This window comes from Pseudopipra pipra, chromosome 1, assembly GCF_036250125.1.
Source record: "Pseudopipra pipra isolate bDixPip1 chromosome 1, bDixPip1.hap1, whole genome shotgun sequence".
NCBI classification, from domain to species: domain Eukaryota; kingdom Metazoa; phylum Chordata; class Aves; order Passeriformes; family Pipridae; genus Pseudopipra; species Pseudopipra pipra.
In genome coordinates, this window is record NC_087549.1 from 87,200,187 (window position 1) to 87,212,893 (window position 12,707).

Below are 12,707 nucleotides of genomic sequence, written 5' to 3' on the forward strand. Positions count from 1 at the left end.
GCGGGACCAGGGTTTGGTACACTTCCTGCTGTCTGTGCGGGAAATCCCGGGGTGCTGCTAGGCTAGCCCGGGAGGCCCGGTGGCACCCGACAATTAGAGGCCCCAGACAGGAGAGTCCAGGGAGAGGCAGGAGGGGAGGGAAGGGGCCCGGGCAAGACCACAGGGCTCCTTCTCAACCCGCTGGGCTGTTTTTCCCCGGCTTGCCACCGTTTATTATCCTCCTCGATGGAGGGCTAATTGGGGGATGTGCTAATTACGGAGAGATTATCCATTAGTAATTGAACCTCACGCCAAGATAACTCGAGTCCTCTAATGAGCTGGAAATCGCCCCCTTATTATGGCGTTTCAGTTTTCTTCTGAGGGGTGAGAGGGAAAGCTGGGAGGCTCCCTTCCACCTTTCTCCGACGGACGGGCACCGTCCAGCAGCCGGGAAGGCGGGGGCGGTGTCGGGAATGCCGGCAGCGGGCGGGACCTGCGCCCGGGCACCCCGGGGCGGAGCGGGGCTGCCGCCGGCAAGGGTCCCCGGAGCCCGGCCGGCGTAGCCAACAGGCTGCGGAGCTCCCCGTACCCCAGCAAGGGCTCTCTCTTCCGTCTCTCCTCGGCATCTGTCATTTCGTGCTACAGGAAACCATAACAGCAGCGCCTGACCTCATGAATACAGAGATGTGCACAGAAAAATCAATTTAGGTCTATATCCTCTGTGGGGAGGGAAACTAACCCAAACCATTTAAACAAAGCTCTGCTCTCCAGGGTTTTCCTTTTTCTTTGGTGGTGGTGGGGACTGAGTCTAGCGGGAGGCCAAAAGAAAACGAAATTCCAGCAGACCTGTGTCTGACGAAGCGAGGCTGAGCTCTGCAAAGCCCCCCTAACACACGCATAATGTATTTTATCATTAAAAAATCAACATTGCTTCCAGTGGTAAAGGCGCCTGGCTCCAGTTCCTGAGCACATTCGTTGCTGGGATTCAATTCGTTTGGGAAATGCAGATTGGCTTGCGACCCACTGTTTGATTTATGAACTGTTACATTTGCTATTGCTTACACATTACATTGCGGACCTTGGGAAGGGAGGGGAGAGGGGGCGAAGGAGAGACCCTGCCACCCTACACATTGGTAAAGAGAGCTATTGCACAGGGATCGGCTCCCCACTGGAATAAATCACCTCGCACCAACTCGTGGCCCCTACCTCCCCATCACCCACTCGCCCACCCGCCCACCCCCGGTCGCCAGCTGGGCTCTTGCTTTATAAGTAAAAAGGACGTGTTTACTCTTTGATGTGCATTTCTTTATAAAGGCACCGGGCGCCTATAAATAGCCGAGGTTAGAGCAGCTTCTGCTGCGAAATCAATACCCCGTCCCCCCCTTCCCCTTGCTTCTTCGGCTGAGCTGCCTTATTAATTATGAAAGGGCTCCTCTGCGCCCCGGCTCCGGCTCGGCAGCCTCCTCCTTAATGGTGGTTGCTGCCTTCCCTCCGTCGGGGCTCCGCACGGCTCCGCGCCCGCGGGAGAGCCGCGCCGCCCGCCCCCTCCTCTGCGGGGGGCTCCCTTCGCCAGTCCCGGGCGGCTGGGAAACGAGGGTGCTGCGGTTCGCGGCTTCGAGAGGAGGAGGAGGGTGGGAGGATTTATAGCGTATTTTTAAGAGAGAAATGAAGGGGGGGAAAGAAAGAAAAGAAAAAAAAAAAAGCGGAAAGGCTCTGACTAAGCGACTCAGCCACCCTGTCCTTGTTTGAACTGAAATTGCCATGTTCGTCAAGGGATGAGTTCAGGATTTAGACTTCCTTGCCTTAAAAGCCCTGTCCTTTCCAAGATATTCTAGGCATATTTTATAAAAAGGACGACACCCTCATTTCAAACAATAATTTTTATTTTATACTTCTGTCTATACTTTGTAGCAAATCTTTTTTTGTTTGGTTTTTTTTGCTGAATTGACTTTATAATAAACTTTTGTTTAAATTACATATTTCATCTCTTTTAAAATCAAGACTTTTTTTTTTTTTTCAAAATCATTTCGCTGTTGTTGTTCTGTTTTTTTTTTCCTTTAGGTTTACATTTAAGCCCCCTTTTTGTGATCTCTACGGTTGGATATTCAGGTATTTTACTGGTATGTGTAACATCTAAAACAAAGAGGAGGAAAAAATTAAAGGCAGTGAATTCGGAAAGATGCCTTCGAACAGCAAGTAAAGGTAAACTCTCAGAGATCTTAGCAGCATCCCTTCACTCCTCCGGGCATTTAGACACGTCTTTCTTTTGCTTGCTCCTTCCTTCCTTCCTTTCTTAACTGTTCGTTTCCCTCTCTTTCTCTCCCTCTCTCGCTCTTTTCCCCTTGAGGAAAAATGTTCTTTTTTATTTATTTTTTAAATTTTTTTGCAGTGGAATGACCAAAAAAAACAAGCGACTGTGGAGGAAAGATGAGAGATTGTGAATTATTCACCATATGCTTCACACGTGGACATCTACCTTGGATTTATCGCCAGTGCCTTTTTCTGTCTGCGGTTTTTGTTCTCGCCTCGCACACTGCCACATTTTTAGCGGAGCCCGTGGCTCGCCGGGAGGTACCCGGCCGGTTACAGCCTTAGCAGTAGGTGGCCCAGAGCCGTTCCTGAGATTGCTTTTGCGCAACGAGGGCTCGAGTTTGTTTCTTTATTTTTTGTTTCTATTTTTGATTCGAAGCGTTAGTAAAGCTGAGGTCCGATTTGGGCTGCGCGCCGCTGCCTGTTTGGTAACATTTGGCAAATAAAACACAAAAAAATAAAGGGAGAACGCTTCCACAGTCCTACATGGGTGTTTCACCATCATCAGCCACCACCACCACCATCATCATCATCATCAACCACAGAAAAGCACAACGTCCCCAAAGCAACGGATGGACACTTCCTCTATAGATCCAGCACATGGAGAAGGTGTGGGTGTGAGTGTGCTCGCCCCCCTAGAAAGGCAGCCAGGTCACTAGGGCGGCCCACAGAGCCGCAAGGAGCAGGGGCAAGGCCGGCGGGAGGAGGGACGGTGCCGCGCCGCTGCCGCCTCCGCACAGTTCAAATAAGCTGCCTTGGAAATCGAGGTTTTTGGATTCCCGTCTCAGTTTCTCCCAGAGGTCTGTCGCTCCTTCCTGGCAGTCAGTGAGCGCTGTGAGGGTGCAGGCGTGGAAATCATCCCAGTACCTGCAGGAGGGGAGAGCAGCCGGCATCAGAACAGGCACGCGCCCACCTTCCCGGGGAGGGGGCCGCCCCCTCGGGCCGCCGCCCCCACCTCCCGACGGCTGAGCTGAGCGGGGCATGCCTTGAAGGGAGGCTGGCGCCCGGCGGGGAGGAGCCGCTGGCTGTGGTTTCGGGTGTCCCCCCCTCCCCAACCCCGCCTTCGGCACCAGCCCGAGCGGGGTGGTGCAAGAATTGCTTTGCTGGGTTCCTGACGGAGGGGTCTTTGACTGAAGTGGGGAGAGGACATGGCCCCCTCGGCTGGCAGAAGCTAGCTTAGAAGCCCACCGGGCTCGTCTCGAGGGTTTTTCGTCACCGGTGGGAGCGGGCAGGCGGGGGTGGGAAAGGCACTGCTTTTCCCAGGCAGGAGGCGGTATCCTGGAGGGTCCCAGTGCGGCGTTAGAAACCCTCCGGAGGGATCCCCGGGGCGGGAGCGAGCCCTTACTGCAGAGGCAGGAAAAGAGGAGGAGAATGAGAAGAAGAAGGAATAGGAGAAGGAGAAAAGGAGTATCTTCTCCTCTTGGTCCCTCCCGGGTGCCTTGCACCGACCCGCAGCAGGGCGGCGGGAGGGAGCCCTCATGCATGGCCAGGGCTTTATAGACAGAGAAGGGATTATCTTTCCTCAGGATATTTTCCAGCAATTCCCTCACGTTTTCCCTTTTCCTTTTAATTCCCTTCTTCACGGGAACTGGACCGGTTTTTGTCGCCAGGACAGGACCCGTCCCATGGCCCCACCTGAGGAGGGGGAGGGAGGACCTTTCCTCTCCACGTTTGTATTATCGAAAATCACCCCGAATCTACCCTCTGCCTCCTATTTCCCCCATGCCTCAAGGCAGACGTCTGCAAATCTGGATCTCGATTTTCTTTCTTTTCCTTTTTTTCTCCCCCCAAAGTAGTCCTACAGCCTCTAATTTATGAGCACTCTAAGCTGGTTGTAGACTCCCAATGTTTGCTACATTTGTAATAAATAATGAGATACTGAGAAGCCAGAGTCTGAGAGTGTGCCTCTCCTGCAGTATTTCTGCTGTAATTGCATCTCCCAAAGGAAAATTAAATCTTTCACCATCTTCTTTCAATACACATCCCGGCACGGGGTGAAGGCAATCGGGTGGTGGGACGTGGTCGGGAAAAGGACCTTCCTTGGAAAATAGGTACTTTTTACAGGTCAGGACCACCTCTGGTCTGGTACTGCAGGGCAAAAGGACATCATATCAGGACGCTGCTGCCTCTGGGTATTTATTTCTGATGTAGGTAAGGTAAACCGCAGCCCAGCATTTACAGTGAGGTGCCAGCCTTAGTAGGTGTTTGACTCAGAAATCTCTAGGTAGGAAGAGAGAAGTGTTATAGAGTCTCTTCTCATTTTCTTTTCGTCCTTTCCTTTCCTTTCCTTTCCTTTCCTTTCCTTTCCTTTCCTTTCCTTTCCTTTCCTTTCCTTTCCTTTCCTTTCCTTTCCTTTCCTTTCCTTTCCTTTCCTTTCCTTTCCTTTCCTTTCCTTTCCTTTCCTTTCCTTTCCTTTCCTTTCCTTTCCTTTCCTTTCCTTTCCTTTCCTTTCCTTTCCTTCTTCCCATTTCATGTCTTCCCATTTCATGTCTTTCGGGTTTTTTTATTTTTGTGCAGCAAAATCAGGGAAAAAATATTTTAAACGTATTTCTCTCTAAGCACATTATCTCGTTTCTAGATGTGAATTTTTTCTCTTTTTTTGTTCGTTGTTTTTTTGACAGGAGGAGTTTTTGCTGGAAAACAGCAACGGGGATACGGGAGAATACCCTGCGCCCTGTGCTGCAGCCTCTTTTTTTTTTGGTTTTTTTTTTGGTTGGTTGGTTGGTTGGTTGATTTTTTTTTTGTTTGTTTCCCCCCCCCCCCAGACATATCGAAAATTCCCGTTTCTGCCTCCCTGCAGACCCGCAGAGCGGCGGGCGAGACTGAAGCTGGCGGCTCCAAGGCCCCCGGCACCTGTCCTAGGTTTAGGTCCCACTGTTGCCCCGAGCTCTGGGGAGAATTACCCCAAATGTAAGGGCTCCTACAGCTGTCCTAGTTCCACCAGCTTCGGAGAGGAATTGGGAAGGAGCTCCTGCCAATTTTGGAAGGCGAGCTCTTTTTCTCCCTTTATTATTTGTGTTGTTGTTTTCATCATCATCACTATATTAGTAGTAGTTTTATTATTGTTGTTATTATTATTGTTGTTATTATTATTCCCCTTTATCTTGCCCCTTCCTCCTGTTGCCCTTTGTGCCGGGACCGGGGCGAAACCGGGAGGGAAATGCGCTTTCCCGGGGCCACGGAGGTGGCAGAGGAGAGGCGCCGCTGGGACGGCACCCCTCTGCCGCTGGGTGATTCATATCATGGCTGGGCTCTTTTTAATTACGTTTTGCTTTCCGAGGAATCGCCTCCCCAGCGCCGGCTATCCCCAGCCAGAGTAGCCTGCCTCCCCCGGGCCTGCCTCTGCCTTCCGCACTCGGGGGAACCCTGGAGCCTGCCAGTGAGCGTGTGTCCCGAGGGCAGCAATAAGGAAAGGGATAACGCTCCTCATGCACCTAATATCAGCACCCCAGTGCAAAGCAGGGGAAGGAAAAAATACACGAAGGAGGGGAGGAGGGGGAAGCCCCAAACAAACCACCCCAGAATCACGGAGGCAAAAAATAAAAAAGACGTTGTAAAAATTCCCTCCAGACTTCACTATTCCCCAAGCCCGGCCTGTCCCCATGGCAGTGCGCTTGGGGGGACCCTGGGGCACGGAATCCAGCCCCAAAGCATAAAGCCCGCGTTACTTCTGTTCCTTCCCTCACTCCCCCCACCATCCAGCCTCGCCCCCCTTGCCCAGCCCAGGGTGACCCTCTAGTCCCATTCTCCCCCCGCGGCCCCGAAGAAGAGAGGAAAGACCTACGCGCAGATCGTTTGGAGATTTCTCTTGTCGTCCAGGTCCTGCGGGTAGTTGGCCATGTTATCGCCCAGCCGCAGCAAACAGTCCGAGAAGCCCCTAAAGACCGCATCGCACCGCCCCGCCGCTCTCACTGCCTGCACCAGGTACGCTGGGGGGGCAGTGGCACAGGTCAGCACCGCCGGCCCCCCGTCCGCCCCAGTCCTCCGCCCCGCCACCCCCCACTCACCTCTTTCCCCCCTTTATTCCGCTCTCCCTCCCCGCCCCCTATTGCATTGCTAAAGGCGCGACCTGGGGCAGGAGAGGGGCGGTGGGACCGAGCCAGGGTCGCCATTGGGCAATCGAGGAGGTGAGCCAGGGGCTTTTCGCCCTGTGCTTTTTCAGTATGGAGGAGTTCGGTGCCCGTGGCTTAGCAGTGTTGAATTCAGTAATTTTTAAATCCCCCCCCCTTTTTTTTTTTTTTTTAATTTGAATGGCGAGGAGGAGGGGAGGTGAAGATGCGCTGCCTGCTTCTCCCCGGACTTGATCCTTTGTTAGAAAATTCTGCCTTGAAGCAGCAGGCGCAAGCACACGCTCCCCATCGCCCAGGTCGCAGGGCAAATACCGTGCAAGGCGCAGCGGGGAAAAACAAAATTAAAAAAATATCACTAGAAAGAGCTGCGACAGAGACACGCAAAGGAGAGACCACGAAGTCACGCAGGCACCTGCAGGGGCGTCAGCCTGGCCATGCTTGTGTGGGACGGGGCCCGGGTGAGCCCTGCTCCCCCAAACCCGCTGCCCCGGGCATCCCTCGGGATGGCTCTAGGAAAGGGAGCGCGGTTCAATACAACAGTAATCAACACAAGAACAGCCGCCTGCAAACGGTGAAATAGGTGCGTGAGATGACTCCTACCGTGTGCCCCGTGGGGGCACGGGACGGGACGGGACGGGACGGGACGCAGGACCCACGTCCTGGCCTGTGCCGCGCACAGCATCGCGCACACCCCCGCAGTAGCCCAGCAGGCTGGGCTACCCGGGAACGGCGAGGGGGCTGGCCCACAGCAGCTCTCCTGCCCGTGACAGGAGCTGGGGACGCCGTGGTGTCCCTAGGCCTGGGGGATGTCGCTGCGGCCAGCGGGGGCGGGAGGGGGCTGCCCCCTCCTTTGCGGAGGAGCGCCCTGCCGCCCACACCGTCGGGTATTGGGGTGAGGGTCTCCCCCAGCCCCCTGTCCCCAGGGCATGGCTGTGACGGGGTGTGTGTGTGTTTCCTTGCCGAATACCAGCCATAAGCTAAATGGCTGACTCCAAAAGAGACTGTTTCAACCCAAATCCCCCTCTTGCTGTTTGATTCATCGCTAACATGACTTGGTGGCCACTCCCCTCTACACACACACACACCAGCACCAGTCGTCATATCAAACCTCCAGCAGGCTCCAGACATTGGCTACGATAGGAAAAAAAAGCCAGGCAAACAAATAGAGAAGAACCGAGGATCATCCCGAGGGTAAAACCATGTCCTATAAAACCCGCGCCATCCCGCTCCGGCAGCTACAGCGGGAAAGGGGAGGGGGAGTTGCCGCGAATTTCTCCCAGAACGTGTCGGGCTGCGCTGAAAATACGGGGTTCGAAGCCTTGCCCCGGGCCAGGGTGGGTGTGGGAGAGGGTCAGTTTTGGGACCAGTGGCGAGCCGAGCATCCCTCGCTCCCGAGGGGCAGCCTGGCCCTGTCTGCCCACACCGCTCCCTCCGCACAGGATACCCCCGGTCCAAAGACGCCCTAAACACCATAAATAATTTTTTTAAAAAAGCAAAAGCGGATAGACAAGGCTCCTGTCTGGTTAAAAGACAGTGAGATTTCTCTTGAACTAGGTCGTTTGTGTCTTGCCGTGGCCACGACCTTCCACACCCCCGCCCCCACTGCGAGATAAGAGTGTGCAGTAATGTACAATGCAGAAGGACCGCAGGAGCCCTCCGTGACGGATTGAGCCCCCTCCCAAAAGCCGGTCCCCCATCCTGCAACTGGTCCATCCCTCCTGTCCCTTCCACCGAGACTCAGTCCCCGCTCCCTCCCACCCCCCAAGCCCGGTCACCTCCCAGAACGTTAGGGATTTCGGACAGCTCCAATCCTCTCTCCTTAAATAAATAAATAATTTTTTTTTTTTTTTTTTTTTTTAAATAAGCCCCGGTGCATAGACGTTTTGGGAACGAGCCGAACATCCATTTCAGACGAGCCGCTACCGGGGACGGGGCAAAGGCGACCGGCCCTTTGCAAACCACTCACCGACAACCAGAAGCTGATTTCGGGGAGGGGGTGTGTGTGTGGAGAGGAGGGAGGGGGAAGGTTACTCGAAATACTGAAGGAGGAGCAGAGAGGAGAAAAGCCCTGCACGAGCTTCAAAGCTGTCCCCTCCCAGGGCACCGCAAAGCCACCGCACCGCCACCATCCCCGCGGTGTGCAGCAGTATTTTGGGGTAACTTTCCGAATGACTGCTCATGCTCACTCCAGCCCGGGAACGGCGTTTCCCAGCGACTCTAGCTGCCTTTTGAAATTTCACCGTCAATAAAATCCTTTCTCATTTGAACCAAATAAACACACAAGAAAGAAAATCATCCTCCTCTTCCAAACGAATGAACCAACACACAAACAAAAAAATGCAAGAACTGAAATCAAGAATAACATCCAAATAAAGCCTTCCCCCTTCTTTCTCTGACAGTACAAAAAATGGCCTTCTGAAGAGTTCAGCCTCATTTAAAATAGAATGGCAATACGAATGGAGGGGTTTGCATCATTTAACCACGTTTCCCAGAGGTCAACATTTCATTGCAAATTTTTTTTCCTTTTCTACTTGAGGAAATGTTCAAGGGATTTTGCCTCTCTTTTTAATTCTCTTCCCCCCTTCTCCCTTTTTCCCCCTCCTCTTCTTTCTTTGGTACTCACAAAATGCTGCAGAGGTTTTATGGAGAGGAGAGTGACCGAGCAAAAGGATCTCTAAATAGCAATGCCGAGCATTTTTTTTTTAATTGTATCAGAATTCCTTTGCAAATATTTTGAAAGGGCTCTTCACACCTCACAGTCTAGGTAATAAAAGATACGCTTTAATCCCCCTTTCCTTAAAGCCCAGTTTTGGATCATGTTCGGGATATTCATATATATATTCACATATAATATATATATATATATATTCATATATAATCTTTAAAATCTTCCTGTATAGGACCAAAGTAGTTATTAACTTAGATATTATTTAATGTCCGTAACTCAAAAAAATTTCAGCAAAGAAATGTTGTGTAAAATGAACCCGAGAGCAAACCAACAAAAGCAACCATCGAAAACCCCAAGATATTAAACAAAACCAGCAACGAGCACACAAAAACACATACTGGCATGGAAGGAAATCTGTTCTATTTTAAGTAACAGAATATATAGAATTTTTTTGGACCCGTTCAGTTTTTGACAGTGCTTCTCCGAGCACAAAATTAACGATTGGGCAGTGGGACTCCGCAATTTTTTAAAATATTTTTTATTTGTTTAATCCCTTCATTTCGAAGGATTTTTTTTCCCCCTAAAGTTAGTGACGGGTTTTGTTTGATTTTAGGCTGCTCTGCAAATGGGAAGAGCTTCAAGGTGCCAAAGGGAGCCCTTCGCTCGTCCCCCTGATTTTCTGCAAAAAAACTTTCCACCTATATCTCTCGCAAGTCATTTTATGCCGGTTCTTATTTTTCTGTCTCTCGAGGAGTTACCAAATTGTAAGTGGAAAGGAATGCAGGAGATATCCGAAAACCACGATACAAATACAAATACAACCGGTCGTGGGGACGGAGAGAACAGGAGGGAAAAAAATGAGGAGTAGGGGGGAATAAAAAGCAAAGTATGAGTGAGCATGCACCGATTCAGGAAAACGAACAACAAAAGTGATTTCAGAGGAATCAGAAATCGGTTCCTGCGGACTCCCCTGCCTTGACAGCGTGCCGAACGGCGAGGCTGCCACCGCGAAGGGAACGCGGGCAGCGGAGAACGCGGAGCGGGGATCCCGCCGCCGCCGCCCCGCACCGCGGCCCTCCGCGCGGGTTATCCCGACATTCCGCTCCTGCATGCATCAGCCGGGCTTGGGTGCGCACAACTTGACACGGAATTTGGCAGTCCACTTACCTATCTGTACAGCAAGGATCAGAGAAATATAACTGCCGTTCAACTTAAGTCCCATCCTACATTTAGTAAAACCATTTGCGGCTGCAGATCTTTAAATAGTTACTTTGGAGAACGTGGGGGAAAGCTGAAAAATAGACATTGCCAACAAGTTCCGAGCAGCGGAGGACTTTGCAGACAAGGGGGGGAGACAAGAGGAGAAGGAGAGGAAGAGGGAGGCAGCGGGAGAGGGCGAGGAAGGCTGGCTGGGAATGGTTCGCTCCATTAGGAGGGGGCGGAGGAAGTACAGCCTCACGCCCACCACCGGCCCTGACGTGGGGGGATGACACCGGCCGGGTTTTTTCCCCCCTTCCTCCTTTTTTTTTTTTTTTTTTTTTCTTTTTTAATATAAATGTGCACCTTGGAAGAGAAACGCCATTTATAGGCATCACAGGCTGGATTTACCCGCTCTCCCCGTGTCCCCCCGCCCCATTAATCGCCGAGAAATTCCCCTCCCCGCGTTCCTCCTGCCCCGTGTGGTGAAGACGGGGGCGGTAGCCGGGACCGTCCCCCTGGGGCGGGAGAGATGCGGGGTCGGGAGGGGGGACACACGCACGCACGCACACACACACACATACACACGCACACACATAGACACGCACACGCAGACGGAGGAGCCACCCCCCCGGGGGTGGGGATAGCACGGCAGAACCCCCTCCGCCCCCGGGGCCGCCTCGTCGGGGCTGGCCGGCCCGGCCCCCGCGCTGCGCAGCATGGAGGGGGAAAGGAAGGTGCGGGGGTCCCCTCCCCCTGCCCGCCCCTCCCCCACCATGACGTCACCCCCAGGCTGAGGTCTGGGGGGTGCGGAGGGGGGAGACCCGTCTCTCCCGGCCTTACTGCCGGTGCTCAATCCCGGCGGCAGCAGCCCGGCTGTGGCACCGCAGAGGGTGGCGTGGGGAAAGGGGTCACGCGTGGGGCAGCCCTGGGGAGTCGTGGTAGGGCTGGTCTGCAGCTGGGACCATCGCACACAGCCATCGCAGCCTATCCTCTGGGGACAGGCTACAGGTGTGTGGGGCTGGGTGAAGGGTATGGGGCTGGCCGAGGCTCCATTGAGGTCTGCCGGGGACAAGGCTTGTGCTGGGGTTTCTTAGTCAGCCTGGCACCCTCATAGGACCCTTCTCGAGGCTATCCCCTCCATCAGCATGAGAGGGACTTCAAGGTGCTGGCATGGGCTTCTCCCAGTGCTACTTAATCAGACAAAACTCCATCCTACAGCCTTCTCCTGTGGCTCTTCCACTGCGGAGTTTTTGCCCCTGGCTCGGCACTGACCTTCACCAGCCATCTGTAGCATTTCCAGGAGCCATGTGGGGCTGGTTGGACCAAGAATTACTGTTGGCCTCCACTCCTCCCAGTCCCGGACCCCCCCTTCTCTGCAGTCCCACAGTGTCGACAGTGCTACAGGGCCCTGGACCAGCTGGGCTGCTGGTTGGTCCCTCTCTTTTACAAACCACACATGTCAGTACTCAGACCTGAATGACAGAGATAGCAGCTGCAAGGCTGGGTCCCCATGATCCTCATGGGCTGCAAATGCCTGAGGCCCACGCGGCAAGGACAGGGATTGCATGGAGTTAAATGCAACTGAAAAGAGGGAAACTGGAGGGCAAGAGGAAAAGCTTTCTTGCTGAGAGCTCCATTCACAAAATAGTGCTGGTGAATGCCACTGCCTCTTTAGGTCTACCTAATGTGTGCAGTGGCAGCCTGCAAGTGCATCCTCTCAAAAGCCATCATGAAACTCCAACCACTGTTTTCCCAACTCAAAAGCAGGAATAATGTTGGGTAATTACACTGGCCCTCAGCTTGGGCCCACAGATGAAAAAAGGTGGCTTGTCTCCCCTGCACCTTCCCATTATTTCTTTTTGTTCCACCTTTCCTTCCTATTTATAGATCTCCACTATGGACAGAGATGAATTAGAGGACAGAGCTGGCTGAATACTAACCTGAGGAATTAAAAAATAAAAAAGGTTCATTTTCAGCCAGCTCCCAGAGCCAGCTCAGCACCTGGGCATATGATAGTGAATGAAGTGCAAGGCACAGGGTGTGGGGCTGTGTCCCCTGGCAGCTTGCCCTTCCATTCACTTCACCATAAAGCTGCAGCCCAGAGTAGGGTTGTCTTTTACGCACTCCCAAAGACAGTGGCAGTGGCAAGGAGGCTAAGGCTAAGCTTTGCACTGTGCACAAAGTTCTCTTTCAAAGAAAGAAAAGTTTTGAGTTTAAGCTGGAGCTAAGGCAAACCGCTTTTACCCAGCCCTTTGCTGCTCTGGTGATGGGTGATTTTGTAACGCAACAGCGAGACTGAAGCAGATATCAAAATGTGGAGCCCTGTCCTTTTCCCAGGAGGGATGTATTAGATAGCCCAAAAGATCTTTCATGTCTCATAATTGGTGCATTATCAGCATAAAAAAGGAAGAGGGTGAAAGGAGTGTGGGTTGAGGTACATGGATATAAACACTGGACTTACCAGCTCTTGGCAGCTCGAC

General features: G+C 52.8%; 1 protein-coding gene across 1 annotated transcript; it reads right to left on the reverse strand.

Annotated features, from left to right (window-relative positions):
* Positions 1 to 1,844: 1,844 nt before the first annotated feature.
* On the reverse strand, positions 1,845 to 10,520 carry NRN1 (neuritin 1). The gene is made up of 3 exons (XM_064663751.1): positions 10,195 to 10,520; positions 6,074 to 6,218; positions 1,845 to 3,156 (listed from the first exon to the last, which is right to left on the reverse strand). Exons 1-3 carry the CDS (start codon positions 10,247 to 10,249, stop codon positions 2,925 to 2,927), a joined length of 432 nt encoding a protein of 143 aa, XP_064519821.1. The 5' UTR covers positions 10,250 to 10,520; the 3' UTR covers positions 1,845 to 2,924.
* Positions 10,521 to 12,707: the final 2,187 nt, after the last annotated feature.

Coding starts and splice junctions, on each gene's coding strand:
- NRN1 (XM_064663751.1), bottom strand. CDS start 10,249: ATGGGACTTAAGTTGAACGGCAGTTATATTTCTCTGATCCTTGCTGTA. Junction 6,219..10,194: donor GATCCTTGCTGTACAGATAG/GTAAGTGGACTG, acceptor CTGCCCCCCCAG/CGTACCTGGTGCAGGCAGTG. Junction 3,157..6,073: donor AATCTCCAAACGATCTGCGC/GTAGGTCTTTCC, acceptor CCCCTCCTGCAG/GTACTGGGATGATTTCCACG.